The 16,610-nt window shown below is 31.5% G+C and overlaps 3 protein-coding genes and 1 long non-coding RNA gene across 6 annotated transcripts; 2 read left to right on the top strand and 2 right to left on the bottom strand.

The window, feature by feature from the left end:
• Positions 1–642: 642 nt before the first annotated feature.
• Positions 643–1,967, top strand: LOC107064418 (mitochondrial translation release factor in rescue). 2 transcript variants are annotated; one of them, XM_089172481.1, is made up of 3 exons: positions 643–793; positions 1,012–1,099; positions 1,216–1,967. In XM_089172481.1, the coding sequence occupies exon 3, from the start codon at positions 1,297–1,299 to the stop codon at positions 1,849–1,851; it is 555 nt and encodes a 184-aa protein (XP_089028607.1). In that variant the 5' UTR covers positions 643–793; positions 1,012–1,099; positions 1,216–1,296; the 3' UTR covers positions 1,852–1,967. The 2 variants fall into 2 exon arrangements, with proteins under 2 accessions (XP_089028607.1, XP_089028608.1); XM_089172482.1 differs by having other exon boundaries at positions 643–788.
• Positions 1,968–2,316: 349 nt separating this feature from the next.
• LOC107064399 (uncharacterized) lies at positions 2,317–12,839 on the bottom strand. Its single transcript, XM_089172483.1, is given in 8 exon segments — positions 2,317–4,800; positions 4,803–6,768; positions 7,254–7,498; positions 7,588–7,747; positions 8,003–8,265; positions 8,353–8,589; positions 11,714–11,826; positions 12,459–12,839. Coding segments are annotated over 8 exon segments (4,995 nt in total). The 5' UTR covers positions 12,538–12,839; the 3' UTR covers positions 2,317–2,868.
• A 191-nt stretch (positions 12,840–13,030) lies between these two features.
• Positions 13,031–13,728, top strand: LOC149032598 (uncharacterized). The gene is made up of 2 exons (XR_016176569.1): positions 13,031–13,525; positions 13,615–13,728. It is a non-coding gene; the product is annotated as an uncharacterized LOC149032598 (long non-coding RNA).
• LOC107064407 (ileal sodium/bile acid cotransporter) lies at positions 13,521–16,577 on the bottom strand. 2 transcript variants are annotated; one of them, XM_015317070.2, is made up of 7 exons: positions 16,071–16,577; positions 15,399–15,743; positions 15,103–15,312; positions 14,842–15,016; positions 14,507–14,769; positions 14,249–14,435; positions 13,521–14,158 (listed from the first exon to the last, which is right to left on the bottom strand). In XM_015317070.2, the coding sequence occupies exons 2-7, from the start codon at positions 15,717–15,719 to the stop codon at positions 13,986–13,988; spliced, it is 1,329 nt and encodes a 442-aa protein (XP_015172556.1). In that variant the 5' UTR covers positions 15,720–15,743; positions 16,071–16,577; the 3' UTR covers positions 13,521–13,985. The 2 variants fall into 2 exon arrangements, with proteins under 2 accessions (XP_015172556.1, XP_089028604.1); XM_089172478.1 differs by having other exon boundaries at positions 15,399–15,670; positions 16,071–16,576.
• Between the last annotated feature and the right edge of the window lie 33 nt (positions 16,578–16,610).

Genomic DNA, 16,610 nt, shown 5'->3' on the forward strand with positions numbered 1-16,610 from the left:
GTTGATGACCTTTTTTTTTTTTTTTTTTTTTTTTTTTTTTTTTTTTTTAGGTAGAAAACGTTCATTATTCGTTTAGTCTAATCGGCGATTCGATAGCTGTACGGGAAAGTGTCCAAGTCGAAAAAAAAAATTTTGATGACCTTATTTTTTTTTTTTTTTTTTTTTTTTTTTTTTTTTTTTTACTCATCAAGTTCTGAAATGCTATCATGAAAACGATGAAAACAGTCGTCCAAGGGGAGATCATACTGGGGGCGGCGGTGAGATGGTAGTGGGTGGTAGTGGGAATTGTGGTGGTGGGAGTGGTGGTGGGAGTCGTGGTAGGAGTCGTGGTGGGAGTAAGGATTGAGGTGGGGGTACACCTCTCGAAAATTTGTTGACTAAAAAAAAAAAAAAAAAGGTCATCAAGTTTTCGAAATTCCAAATGGATCGTACGCCACGAATTTTCGATCGTACAGGACCTCAAATTATCGTACGCGTACGATAATTATCGTACGAATGGGATCACTGCTCGCACAGAACGAAATGTTACGTGCGGTGTGTCGGGAAACCGAAAGACGCCGAGGGAAGCCGAAGTTAGCTGCGCGACAGAGGAGAAATAATACCCTCACCACGCACCGAGGAGAAATCATGGACACAATACACATTGCTGTACACCTCGGCTTCCCTCGGCTTCTTTCGGTTTCCCGACACACCGACACGTAACATTTCGTTGTGTGCGAGACGTGCTGGGCTCGAGGGAAGGGGTAGAAATGTTCCGCGATCTGGATTCACTGGCTACTAGTAAAATAGTAAGGTTATGTACTTCAATCCTTTTAAAAAGTAACCAAACTTTTAGTCAAAAGTAAATATATTGTTTAAAAGTGTAATTAAAGAATAATATTAAATTATTATATAATATTAATTTCATAATATGTTAATATTAATATAAGAATTAATTGTACATAATGAGAATTACAGTTTTAAAACTTTATAAAGATTTATTACGTTATGGTGAACAGTTAAAATTTACAGATAAGAAATATTATCAATACCGAATAAAAAAAGAATTTAAAAAAATAAAACGTTAACTGAAGAGGCAGACATCGACTTTCAATTAAAGGTAATTTTATTATCGTAAGAATTCTTATTATTGACATGAATTTAATCAAACCATAACCTATAATATTCAAACATCGTACAATAGTGTTTTATTGTTTCATATGTTTATATTTTTAGAAAGGATTGACATTACTGAAAAATCGAAGAGTAGTGTAATTACAAAAGTATGACAATTTATTAATACAAGGTGTGATCAAAATGAACAGACATGTTTATGTTATGTTTTCATATGTACAATCTATTACAACTAAACGTTCATTGTTTTACACAATGTTTCAATTTTTCGATAGAAAAATTCATCATTTTCATACACCTATTTATTCACATAATAATAATAAGAAAATGAATATTCATCATACAAGTTTCTACGATCAAATACGTTTGAAATCCTTTAAACGTTTCTTGGATTATTCTAAGGTACCAACCTTGAACGAGAATGAACTTGAAGAAAATTTTGTAAGAGGAAGTGGTCCAGGTGGTCAAGCAACTAATAAAACAAACAATGCTGTAACTTTGAAACATAAACCAACAGGAATTGTTGTAAAATGTCATGAGACAAGGAGTGTATGGATTAATCAGAAACGTGCAAGAGAGATATTAATTACTAAATTAGATAATTTATTAAATGGTGATGAATCAATCGAAAATCAAGAAAAGAAACTTCAAAAACAAAGTTCAATGAAGAAAAAACAAAAGCAGAAAAAGCTAGCAGAGTTAAAGAAATCATTTAAAGAACGTGAAGGACTTGTATGATTTTAAAAAAACAAATAAAATATCATTTGAATATTCTTCATCATCATCTTTGTATAGTTTTGATTTGTTGTACATATAAAAAGAAAAACAAAAATATAAATTAGATTTTATTTTCATTGAGATAATAATCACTTACCTTAATACAAAACTAGTTACAATTAAAACTAAAAAAAAAAAAAAAAAAAAAAATGATTGTGAAAAAGAAGACAAAAAACCTTTTATTGAAAAATTCGTATCTTTAATAATAATAATAATAATAGTAATAATAATTTTTTGTTTGTATAACTCACGAAAAACTTACATATTTCCACTTTGAAATAAAATAATGAGGGTTTCTTCATTTTTGTTTTCTTTTGTTTTCCCTTTGAGGATTTACAACGTTAACCTTGAATAATGTGAAGCATAAACAGAATATGATTATACATATTAAAAAGCTGTAATATGCAGTCTCGTGCACTTTAGGAATTTTCTTTTCTGTTTTTTTTTTTTTTTTTTTTTTTTTTTAGTTACATACATTTGAAAAATTTCGTTTACATAATATGTACAGTATGAAATACTCTTTTTTTTTTGTACCTGTTACAAATATTATTAATGTAAATGAAAAAACCGCTGTATAAGAGAGAGTGGAAGTGAGATAAAATATGGATAGAAAAAGAAGAAGAAGAAAAAAAAAGGAAACTCACATTCATTCTGAGAACATCAAGACCGCATTCAACGAATGTACAAGTTTGACGATATCGCATGTATCGTCAAGAGATATCAAGTAGGACATTATAAACCTAAGAATTTGATGTGTCAGTAATGTTAAATATTATATACTAAATAGATGAATATATTACATATAATTTACATGGGGGGATAGATAAATAAAATTTCAAAATTTCATTGTCTCTCTTTTGTGGCAAGAAAAAGAAGCATATAAAAAGAGGACTTCAAATTTTGAAATTTGATAAGGTGGGGGTGGTAGTGTTAGCGTAGGCTCAACTTTGTTTTCGTTTTTTTTTTTTACCCAGAATTTCAGCTACTTTTTAACCACCTTCTAAATTGTCCACGAGAAGTTTTTAAACGTTTATGAGGTGGCTGAGCATTAGGTCTACTATTATGAGAATTAGAACTTCTTAATCTTCTATTACTTGCTACTGTCACTGACAAAATACTATGATCCACGTCAACTGAATTGTCTATCTTCATCATTCTAACTACTGGCTGAAACTCGATGCTTGAACGTCTTTGTTTTAAACCAGAAGACGGCATGATAGTTGTTGCCGTGGTGGTAGGTGTATTACGTTCGGACAATGCACATTCCAGCTCTGCAGTATCTTGCACATCTGCCGATGGTCCTATCGTTTCATTGCTTTGTTTTTTCGAATTTTTCATTGTTTCTTGCTTTTTACATGATGTTATATTCAAATAAGATTCCTTTTTACAATTTTCATTCTCGTATACGGATTCCGAGGAAGTCTTATTATTCCTTCGTTGTTGTTTTCTCGTATTAATAACTCGTTTCCTAGGTGTCACAACAACTCCAACTTTACTCCTCCTGTAAACACTTCTATGAGCGTCTACTACTTCGATATTAGAATTTTCAGAATGAGTTTGTTGACATCCCAACCTGGACACATCACTGGAACTATGCTTCCTAGATACTAGACCAGAATCTATATCCTTTCTATTTAATAAAATGTCATGATTCTCAATTTCTGTACGTGATTCACAACTCTCCGATGATGTATTTATACGAGGACGTTTTTTTACAACACCTTTCGTTATAAATTGTCGTTCACCGTTATCATAACATATCACTACACCATTCACATCTTTCCTAAATACATTCTCATGATTTTCATCATTTCCAGGATTGTTTTCTGATACTTCTTCTTCTTCTTCTTCTTTTTCTTTCGCCATATTTAATGTAAAATTTTTATCCGATAAAGTTCTTTGAGCTTCACTAAATACCTTTGTAATTTTCAATCCATCATTAACTGTGCAATTTTTTGTACCAGTATTTTCTATATTTTTATTTTTACCAATCACAGCCAGACTAAGACACGTTTTAGGACAAGAAGTTGTTTTAGAAGATGCTTTCGATGATGTTTTAGGAGATGTTTTAGATGATGCTTTAGGAGATACGCTAGGATTGTCACAATTGTTACATGTGTTTTTATTATTTTTTTTATCCATTGATGTTTTTTCATCATGCCTGTTGTTAGTTGTTGATGATATTGTATTATTACCATTTGATAAAACTATTTCTGTACGTGTATCTGTCATCAATCTTAAAGACATATCCGCGTCAGCATCGGCATCAGCATCAGCATCGGCATCAGCATCAGCACCAACATCACCATTGGTATTGCTATTAGTATCAGCTGTTACAACATTTTTGTCAACATTTTGTTCAACATTATTTTTTTCCCTTGACAATTTATAATTTCCTTGACCATTGTAAGAAGAAGAACGTGCTACTATTATTTTATTTTGCATCTTTTTACGTATTTTAATGCCAGGCCAGCCTGTTCTATTTTTCCTTCTCTTTCGACGTTTCAATGGTAACTCAACATTGACTTCACCACATTCTGAACTGGCACACGATGAGTTTTCTATACACGGTACAAGTTCATGACAATTGTCTAATATTTCCAATAGATTTGGCGGAGGTCCTTTTGGTAAATTTGATTCTATGAAAGGTTCTTCTTCTAAACCATTGTATGTATCAACTATATCTAAACTGTCTCTTGTATTAAGCATGTCATCGATATTTTTCACTATTTTTTTCAATTCTTCATCAATTTCAGATGTCAATTTTTGATCTGACGATTTTGCATCTGCCGTTTTCATCAAATCTGTTTTGATATCTATTTTTGGAATAGGAGTATTATCAATCTGTGATTTAGGAGATTGACACTCTTCTCTCGTACAAATATTTGATGTGAGCTGTTGTTGTTGCTGTTGTTGTTCTCTTTTTTTATAATCGTTGACATTATTGCCAATGTTGATGCATGACAACGTGGACTTTTTCTAGGTGATCGTCCAATACAACCTATACTACGACCTCTACCTTTTTTTCTATTTTCATTCTTCGCTTGATTTCTCAAAATAGTTTCATGAAAGTTTTCTATTTCGTAAGGTAAAAGGAACGGTCTTTCTGTATCACCATCGCTAAAATAATGCCAAAATTCAGCACCTTCGTCTTGCCGTTGATAAGTTTGATACCATGGCTCAGATTTAGGTACTACTTCAAAAGAAAATTGCATTCTTTCAACTTCTGCCGAAGGCTTGGACGGATATATTTTTTCTATGACTTCTCCTCCATTGTTATCTCCATTATTATCAGATCGTAATTCTTCGTTTATTACTGAATGATTATCTTCTTCAGGATTAAGGGATCCTCTGACTCCTGTTAATGGCGCTTGATATCTCAGTCTACTGCCAGGTGTTTCAAACTTGTAATAATCAACATTGTCTTTGATAAGCGCCTCTGCCTGTGTCCGTCTTCTTTTTCTTGCTCTACCAAGATTTACAGAATCTTGAGAATCTTCTTCCAAAATCTCTTCTTGTTTTATCTGAGGACTGTAATCCACGCTAGAACTAAGTATATCGATACTAACAGTAGTCTCATTGAATTCACTTTCGGTGTCCCTTGGTAAAACACTTGTTTGTTCTTCATCGCTGACATCTTCACTCGTATCCTCGCGTTTAGGCTCTCCAAACATAAATGACTCAGCTTCATCGCTAAGCAAAGAGAGTTCCGATTTTCTTACACGTTTGAATCTTACAACAACTGGTTTCTCACTCGATGGTTGTTCCTCCTCTTTCTTTTCAATCTCGTCTGCAGCATCCTTAATTGTTGGATTTAATGCATTATTACTACCTGGCACTGTACTAGATCTCAATTTACTTCCTAATACTTCAACCTTATAATATGCACGATTATCCTCAATCAAACGTTCCTCGACTGACAACCTTTGACGTCCACGAAAACTTCTACCACCTCTTCTACAAGCTCTTGGTGATCTAAGTTTTTCACAACGTAAGTCCTTTTCCATACACTGTACCACCTTAACGTCACCTTTTTGGTTGTTCTCCGTATCGCAACTACAAAGTACTTCAGTTTTCTTATCATTATGATGATCATTTGCAACTTTAATACTATCACCTACTGAAACTCTTTGTAATTCTAAATCATTTTTTGCACCATCAAACTTGTCTTTACATTCTGTAGAAGAATGCCAAGATTCAATACGATTATTTTTATCGGATAATCCGTTAATATTTACATTATTTTTTAATAAAGTAGATCTTCTATTTTCATTTATTTCTCCGCGACTATTAACATTTGTATTGTTTGCATTCTTTGAAGTTAGCTCAGGATGAAATATGCCATTTTGTTCATTACTTGGAATTCTTTCATTTAATTCTTTAACTTCTTGATTATCTGTACCAACATTATGTTTCTTATTTACAGAATTATTATCACCATATTCACGTTGGTGAATACCATTTAAATCTTTTCCCGTTGATTTAATATTATATTCTACTTGGTCAGCATTTTTAATGTCACTTGCTTGCGAGTATTTATTTTCTGGATCTTCTTCTTCGATCCAAATGGTTCCTTTAGCCCTTTTTTTAATAGTAAAACCTTCTAATTTATCATACAATTTTTCATTTTTATCAATTTCGTGCCAAGGACTACCTTTTGATCTCAATAAATGTCCACTTTCGTGTTTAGCACGTGTACGTAAATTATGAGGAGAATTTAATTTAATATTTAAATTTCTTTGCGTACCATTGCACTGCACCATGTCTATTCCTTGTACAGAAAAATTATTCAATGTTTTAGCATTTTTCGTTACTTTTTCTTCTGGCAGTACATCACGAATAGAACGTTCTTCATTTGTGTATATATTGCATTCTTCTCTATTAGAAAGAAAAAAATAAAAAAAAAAAAAAATAGAAAAAAGAAAACAGAAAAGAAAAACAATGTATTATAAAATGATCTCATATTATTTAACACATTTAACCCTTAAAGTGCACACACTTGGTAAAAGTTAGTTAAAGTGCACCACTGTGGGTGTTTGACACCCCCAACGTTTGTTTGAACGCATCTCCTGAAGCTACTATTTAATAATTAAATCTCGCAATATTTTTAAAAATACTTTGATACATCTTTTTTCAAATAGAATAGGTTTTATCTGAATTAACACTAGATGACAACAAATAACCCACAGTTTTCGAGAGGGTACAGTTTTGTTGGGGTGTCAAACACCCCATGTGCACTTTAAGGGTTAATAAATATATAAATATAGTAAAGTATTTGTGTGTGTGTGTGTGTGCGCACACAATATAACATAGATAATACTCAGTCCTTTTAATTGAAATAAAATTTTTCAAAATTTACTTACCCAATATCTTTTGTTCCGTTTAATTTCAAAAATGCCTCAACACTTGCATTTGTGTTGATTAATCTATCCAATGAGAGAAAATTGTCATCGTTTCGAACAAAATTCAAATGTTGATCAGTTTCTACATGTTTTGATAGATCACGATAGTCTACTCGACATATTTCACAAAAACCTGCACCTAATTGTTCTGTTCTACGTGCACGAGCTGCAGTGGTACGTGGTCTTCGTGTCATTTCTTTACCCTGACATTACATAAGATTATATAAATATTAATTTAATAACTAGTTATATATATAACTAATATATATATATACAAAATGGTATATATAAACCTCTTTTTTTTTGTAATAGCTTTTCTATTCTCTTTAACTTCTTTATTTGTTTTATTTTCAAATTTTCCTCTTCTTTTTGTATCAAAGGGACTTGTCCCTGGATCACCGTCAAAGTTCAATGTTGGCCACGTTGATAATTCCAAAAATACAGGTCTTTTATCTCTGAAAAAGAAATGTTTATTATAAATTATACGATATATCCACATTTTCAAAATTACCGCTAAAACTACCACACTAGTCATTTTAACTACTGATTGGACAACTTTATTTTCAAATTCTTAATTCATGTTACATGATTTTCATACCAAATATTCTTCATTATTATACTTATTGTTATTATATATTGTTTTTAAGATTTCAGAGATATCTTTTTTTAAAGACCAATCAAGTTCTAGTGTTAATGTGAGCAAATTTTACCTGCGAAGAGGTTCAAACTTGACATATGAGCCTTTTAAATGCTTTACTTTAAAATCTTTTTCTAATTTTTGCCTACTCGTTCCTCGTAACTGTTTCAAGTTATTAGTATCTTGAAGAGACGCATAGATTTTATCGAGCCAAGCTTGAATTTTTGCAGTTGTACAGATAGTTATTCCCCAACTTAGGGCGTTGTCAAGAGGATCCACGGAACAGTGCTGTGGTTGAGTCAGAGCACGTTCCAACATTGCATCCGTCCGCGATTTCTATACAAAATATATAATATTATATAAACACATACATTTATATGTATGTATAAGATTAAATATCTTTTTCATTGATATACAACTTACAGATCTTTGGGTAGGGTGACCCTGTAGATTGGTCGTATTGTACAAAGGACACTCAGAACTAAAAAGTGGTGTAGGAGGAGTTGGAGTTGGAACTTCTATGCTCCTCAGCGAGGGGGTTCCCCCGCTGCCTCCACTGATAGAACCCCATTTATATTTGTCAGAATTACTTTGACCAGCTTTATCTACACGATCTGTGACAACTAGACTAACGGTGCGTACTAAAAATAATTCTATCACCTGAAACAAAGAATAATTATCAATATTTCTAATTGTGTTATTAATTGAAACAATAATATCATAATATTTTCATAGATTAACACAAAGAAAACAAAAAGACAAGAAATAAACAATAAACTGATATGTGTTTGATAAATGTGAAAGAAGAGACAAATAAAGACTTTTTGAAAAATGTTTCTGTTCATAATACCATAACTGAAATATTCGTCACAATGTTGAACTAAAAGATAAGAGGATTGTATATACAAGTCAAAAGTATCATTACCGATATTTTTCCTAATACAGAATAACCGTCCAGTGTTATGTTTTGAGTTATCACTTGTGTAATGATACTTCAAACACAAGTATTGAAACGGAATGTTGTTGTCATAGTACGACTTGCGCGATTAAAAGTACGCCGGAAAGTGAACGTAATATTCGGATTTAATGTTCGCAATTTAATGGCACGAAGAAAAATACTGGGCGCGTATGTACGTAGTCGACGCTAAAACTCTTGACGCGGTTTTAATATGGTTGACTTTAATGCACACCACACATAATATTATTATAACATACACACACACCACACATACACATACACAAAGATCTCACATTTTTTGAATAAACAGTAGTAAGTACGTAACACAACACACACACACACACATACACATACACATACACACCAAACAGAGACACGTGCTTTTTAATGTGTATCCTCGTGAGAATGAAATAATTTATTTTGAAAAAGTTAACTGAATGTATTAATAAATTTATTCGAGAAAGAACGAACGATAGAAAATATGAAGGAAGCAAGAAACGAACGAACAAACGAACGAATGAACGAACGCTACGTTAGTCGTAAGATTCACGTTTGCCAAGAGAAGAAGAAAGAGAAAAAATGTGAGGGAGAGAGAAGGAGAGAGAGAGAGAGAGAAAGAGAGTTAGTTGAGGGAGCAGTAAAGAAGGTGAAAGAGAAAAAGAAATAGAAGATATAGAACGGAAAGAGAAGGAGTAGGAAGAAAGGAGGGGGAAGAGGCAAATGGAAGATGGGGGGGGGAGAGGAAAGGAAGGGTCCGCTGTCAAGGCGCGCGTCGCGAACAACACGCTCGAGCTTTGTATAGAAAATAACTTTTGAATATAAGATTTAACTTTCGACGATGCACCTGCTATTTAAGTACCAATAATATTACCGATTTCTCATTGTAAATATATTATTGCGCGCGCAAATACATAGTTTTAGATAACTATGCAGTAACGTTTGTATATATATGTATATAAATTCTAATAAAAAAGAGACCGGGCAAAAGCTGCGGTCGTCGTCGTCGACGACGACAACGACGACGACGACGACGACATCGACGGCGATGGCGGCAGCAATGGCGGCAACGACAACAACAACAACGACGACGATGATTTTAGCTGCAAATTATATAAAAGTATAATTCTTATGAAATATAAATGATATCGTTCAAGCAGGTGGAACGTCGTTGTTATTCTAGCTTCGCGATATAGAACTGTCACGCACAAAATGGCCATTTGCCGTTAAAAGCTTGGCATGGGTGCCTGGTGGCGGCGCTTAGTGTCTGCGTCAAACACCTTCCGAAGATGACGAAGAATGCGGCTTCGTCTAACCATTTCTCGTTCCTCGTACAAGCATTGAGTTCGGTCTCTGTTACAAACATCATCCCTACCGTATATTCTCCTTTATTACCCCCACCCACTCATACAAAGCAGCGGCAACGACGACGACAACACCATCGCCACCATGCTTCTATTTTTCATTTACATATATATATATATACTCTCATACATGTACACATATATACCACATACGATGCATCGTATACACGCACACAAAGAACGTATCCCCATCTTCCCCCACTCCCTTTCCACGCAAGATACGGTCTAAGTTTGTACGAGCGACTAAAGATGGCGCTAGAATCAACGGTCTTACCATACACGAGATATTCTCCTATGTATACTCGCTTGTTTCTGTATATATTTAAAAGATGAACTTTATTCATTACCCCCCATTCCTAATGCGTATTATTTATAATTTTACTGAATAACAGTTAGGGAACGATCATTGATAATGCTCGGTCGATTGTTCGAGTTGGTCAAACTCGTTATAGAGTGGAATATTGCAAATGGCCCCACGCGTTTCCTTTCGGGGCGGAGCCCGCGCTCGGTTCGGTTAGGTTCTCTCTTTTCATCGTACACCTCTCTTTCTCTTTTTTTTCTCTCTCTCTCTCTCCTCTCATTCCATGACGACATTATATGACAAATATCGTTACAGAGTACGAATATTTGCAATGGAAACAACCCATTCGCATAGGATAATAATGTCACCGTCATCGTATACATTTTCCCTTTCTCTTGTTATTTTTTTTTTACCTCTTTCTCTCTTCATCATTATTTTTCATTCGTGCATATATGTATATATATATTATACATACATACATACATATTATATTTCGAATTAAGCTCGGACAATACGAGACTATAATGTCAGCCGTTTATTGTCGTGTATAGAGAGAGAGAGAGAGAGAGAGAAAGAAAGAGAGAGAGAGAGAGTAGTAATGCGACTTAACTCGAATCTAAGGAGCAAGAAACTCTCTAAGAATAGATATTTAGGCTTGTGTACGAGTTCAAAGAAGGCCTCCTTCGTAGAGATTCCCTTCCAACGGTAAACTAGAAGGAATTTGAAACTTTCTATTATTATATACGATCAATCTTTCTCTCCTACCTTATTCCTAACCTTCCTAACGTAACAAACCCAATTGATGTCATCGTTTCGTTAATACGTACTATAAATGAAATAGAACTTTATTAAATGCATTAAAGTACACAGTCACGATCCTATTTTCGAAGAATTCAAAATTCGTATATAACGCGCGTTTAAAGTTGTAGTCACGTCCTCTATCGACCGTAAAGACGTATCAATCGAAAATGGCGGGAAGGGGTACAAAAAAAAAGAGGGAGAAAAAAATAATGGGGACGCCTATACAAAATACTTTCAAATATTCGTGAAAATAAAATGGATCGATAAAGAAGAGAATAGGAATATTTGTAGAGGCAGTATCAATGTTTAGATGATTTTCTTTCGTTCAATATTATTAAATAGTATTTAAATAATAAAACTTACTCCTCCAAGATCCTTGATTTTTGCTTCTAACTTGGCTGAAGTGGCATGATTTTTTATATCCAAATAAAATGACTTCTTTGCCAAAGGTTTCAAACCCTTTTGTATGCGAACATCTAAAAATAAATAAATATATTTTAATTTCCATATAAACAAATATTTGATTATAAATTATCAATATACATGTTTAACGTATTGAAATTAATTGAATATTAAGTATACAAAAGTTATATAAAAAGAAATTTCATAACATCATAATAAACAGAGAAACGATTGCGTTATTAACAATAAAATGTTACCTATAAATATTAATATCTAATATATAAATAATACCTAGTAACATTTCCAACTTGAGAAGGTAAGAGAAGATAAAAAAGAACATGCGTTAAAAATATAATTCTATCGCAATTTGAATGTCAAATTAGCTGACCTGTAAAAATCAAAATCAAAATCAAAGGCCATAGAATAATGAAATTAATAAATGTTCAATCAAATGATAAATCATATTAAATAACAACACAATACGTTAGAAGATTAATTCTCCATTGGTATAAAATGAATACTGTAGGGGTATCGAGTTTTGTATAGATGAGCCAAACGCTTGGAACGAATGCAGGTCGTCTCGAAACGTATGTATAATGTACGTATGTATATATATATATATATATATGAATGTACAAATGTAGATATATATATATACGTATATGCATATATACAGAAACGTATGATAGCATGTATAATCACTTACACGAACATTTATCCAATATATATTCTTTCGATGGTTGCTGCTTTTGCTCTTGATGTTGAAGCTTGGACGGTGATACCATTCCTATGCAATACACCCTACAAACACCAACGATATTTCTTCTTCTTCTTCTTCTTCTTTACTGAACGCTACTGCTGCTTCTTCTTCTTTCAAATCAGTTTCCATACTCGGAGGAATAACGCATAACATCACAATAACGCGTCTTCATATCCACTAACGTACAAACTATGTCTCAAATAACATCACTTATATTTACACATTCAAATTTTATTTAAGATAGTAATAATGGTTATTATCATAATTGCAAAAATGTCGCGAATTTTCGTTAATTTGTCCGTTCGTTTCTACTCCTTTCCCTATGCATACGATAAGAACACTGTTGTAGTGAAGGTCTGCGACCTGAAATAGGCTGAGCTTGCTTCACGGGAGTAACAAACAAAATGGCGCTGTATTCAGACCATATGTTATAAGAAGGTGTAACAACTGTAAGCAAAGAAAAAATTTGTATCATTGAAATCGAGTTGATATTATTTAACAGTGACCCATTCATACGATAATTATCGTACGCGTCACATAATTTGAAGCATTGTACGATACAAAATTTAGCTTGTATATAATTAACGATAATTCGATATGTAAATATAATATTCGATAAGTCTTGATTTTGTTTTTGTTTCGCGATTTGGTTGTCGATTGCAGCGTACCCTACCGTATACAGTTAGACAATTTTTTTGTGACTACAGCCAGGTAACAAGTGAAAATAACTCGAAAACCAATCAAAAACCAGGAAATATCTGAAAAATAGAAAATAGGAAAAAGTAAGATACGAAAACGGATTTGAGGGCTTGAGTTGGTACTTTGATTCTTTTTGCAAAGTAAAATATTCTGCGAATGTGGAAATCAAAAGTGTCAAATCCAAAATTCAAAATTTTTTCCTGTGTGTACGATAATTGTACGGCCCTGTGTCGATCAGACAAGCTAAAGTCTCTGGGATTACTGTTGATAAAACATACTTTATCTTTATCAAAATATTATGTATGAATATTTAGGTTATTTTTCATCGTTTTATTTGAATTAAAATGTAAAATTTTAAACATTTATATAAAATAATTACATATGAAAATATTTTATATTACAGGTTAAGTGTAAATTTCATTTAGTCTATCAACGGTAGGTTTTTCATATAATTGATTTTTATTAATATAAAATATGTTTTTATTTAAAAAAAATAAATAAATAAGCAAAAAAAAAAATATACAAATTAGTGGCATTAGTTAGGTTTGTTAATAATTTAATGGACAACTTTTATAAATAATAATAAAATTATATGTTTTCTCTTTTTTCTTTTTTTTTTTTACTCTAATAATTTTATAACAATATAGTACAAAATAGATGATGAATTTTATAGATCTATATAATAATATTTGTTAATCTTTTATAGCAAGTATTATTGCACCATTTCTGTAAATGAAAAAATATACCTATTAGCATAATTTATTAATTTCAATGCTAATTACTTTGAACTACAGAAGTAGGTGGTTCAGCATGAATTTCAGAATTTTCAAATGATTCAGAAGTGTTATTAACTTTTTGGTGTTTACGTCTACAATTAAATATTACTTTCAGTAGATATAAAATTGTTAATGGTATTGGGGTCATTATAGCGGAAGACACAGGTAGTACTGGAAAAAAACAATTAACAAATGATAAATAATATAATGACATATAACTTACCAATTATCGAGAATCATTTATTTTCACTTTCAACTTACCCGTAGTCAAATCATCGGCAGGTGATTTTAATGATAATCTAAGTAGAAAAATAGCAACGCCTGTATTTTGTATTCCTGTTTCGATTGCTATTGCTATAATATCTTGTCGAGATTGTTTGAATATTAATGCTACTAACATACCAAAAATAAATCCCAACCATGGTAAACCCATACCTGCTACTATGATCTACAAATTTATAATTTATATTACATGTAATGTAATAATACATTAAATAAAAGAAATATTTTAAAACTCACCCGCCATGAAAATAATTGAAATAAATATAGATGAGTAAAGATGGCGAATATAACGATGAATATTATAAAAATAGCTGAAAGTGGTTTGATTATTTTGATCATAAATTTGCACACTTTTGGTAATTTCTTTTGTATACAAAATCCTATCAATAAAGGAAATATTAGACCAACTGCAAACATTGCTACATGATCATAAGGTACACGAAGTTCTCCACGATCAAAGATATGTTTTCCCAGAGTAAATAACCAAAATGGCATAAATCCTACATGAATAATACAAAATTATAATTATTAAACTATATGATATATTTTTATATATAAATATGTATAATTACCAAAAGCAAGTATAGTGCATAAAGTAGTCATAGTGACAGAAAGATTTAAATTTCCATCTAACATTACAGTCCAAACATTAGATGCTCCTCCACTTGGACTTATTCCTGTGAAAAACATGCCTATCTGTAGTTCAGGTTGATCAGAAAATAAACAATATCCGATACCATAACTCAACTGTGAAAAAATAATATTTCATTATGAATAATAATGAAATAAACTTGATTGATTCATTTAATATTTTTTATTATTAGACAAATTACCAAAGGCATGAAGAAGAATTGACAAAAGCATCCTATTGCAGGACCAACTGGTTTTCTTAATGTTTTTTTACATGCATCCCAATCCATGGCACAACCAAAATTAATATAAAGGATAGATACTAATATTCCAACACTTGCAGTAAATATTTTATCTATTGCACCCTGGTAACGCATTACTGTTACAGAAAGAACCTCTTTTTCTTCTGTGTTCTAAAAAGATCAATTTAAGTAATCAATATAATATAAAAAAAAAAAAAAGAATTAATGTTACAATATAATTAGATTAATTAACTCACATTATTTCTCACAAGCTGTAATTTAATTTTTGCAGTACCCAAAAAGATACCAGTTACATTAATTGTTCCATTCCAATAATTGTTATTTTTGGAAGTAATAACACCAGTTACTGTTGCAATTTCTGGCGATGTGCTTACATAATTGAAACTTAAATTATCCAAATTTTTTGAATTGACAATAACATAAAATGGAATTGTTTTTGTTTCTTCCATTGTTACACTGATAGAACTGTTTTTTACATTTACAGACCATTCTTCTACGATAGATTGTTCTGCCAAGATTCGATGTAAAAAAAAGAACCATGTTATGAGGATGATCATCCTTAATAAAATGTGATTGATGTGCTGTGTGACAAAGCATATCATTATTAATTACAAATTATTTTAGATATGTATAAAACTTTTATATTATTTTTAATATTTGCATAATGGATAACAAATAATTGACATAATCAACAAGTAGAAAAGTATCTTAGTTAATAAGAAATATTTTATTTTGTGAATTATTTTAAGTGAATGTATTCGTGTCAAAACGTGATCAAGAGTTACTTTAATGTAAATGTTGACATAAACATCAGGTATTTACATCGTGCATATTATATAAAATCGATTCGTTATTACGTATATAAAAAAAAGAAGTAATATAAACAAATATTAAAATTATCGTCTCACCTGTTTAATTAATTGTGCAATGAATGAGATTGTAAGAATAGAAAGAAGTTCTATTTGATAAATGTTTTTTGCTTTCTTTGGAAAATAAACTGTAATACCGTATTATTTTACACCGCATGATTATATCTGAATTCCAGTGATCTTGATGATGCAAGCTAACAGTAAATGATTTGCGTCTTTGGTCACGTATTCTGCGTATCAGTCTCTATCAGATTAATTAAAAATTTTGCAAAGTTTTCAATCATTTTTCTTAGCTCTCATTTCATTTGATATTATATTTTATAAGCCTTTATAAGATTTATTATTGATTGATAAGATGACGTGATCTTGTTCGCATTTTTATTCGATTATTTTCTATTTACATTTTGGAAATGTACACACGCGTCTTTATCTATTAATTATGTAATAAATATAAAAAGAAGATAAAGTAGACAGCATGTAAAAAAATGAGATAAGAACAATATTATCCAATCGGTACTGTGAATTGGGCTTTAAATGACCGCGAAATATTTATTTATAAAAGTAGTTTTATTATCTGTA

This window comes from Polistes dominula, unplaced genomic scaffold (genome assembly GCF_049000335.1).
Source record: "Polistes dominula isolate Pdom_NZ unplaced genomic scaffold, Pdom_raw_medaka contig_74, whole genome shotgun sequence".
Taxonomy (NCBI): domain Eukaryota; kingdom Metazoa; phylum Arthropoda; class Insecta; order Hymenoptera; family Vespidae; genus Polistes; species Polistes dominula.

Excerpts from the sequence above, each read along its gene's own strand:
- LOC107064418 (XM_089172481.1), top strand. The coding sequence starts at position 1,297 with ATGAACAGACATGTTTATGTTATGTTTTCATATGTACAATCTATTACA.
- LOC107064407 (XM_015317070.2), bottom strand. The coding sequence starts at position 15,719 with ATGATCATCCTCATAACATGGTTCTTTTTTTTACATCGAATCTTGGCA. Across the intron at positions 14,770-14,841 it reads ATGCACTATACTTGCTTTTG|GATTTATGCCATTTTGGTTA; the intron begins GTAATTATACAT and ends TTATTCATGTAG. Across the intron at positions 14,436-14,506 it reads TTCAATTATTTTCATGGCGG|ATCATAGTAGCAGGTATGGG; the intron begins GTGAGTTTTAAA and ends ATAAATTTGTAG.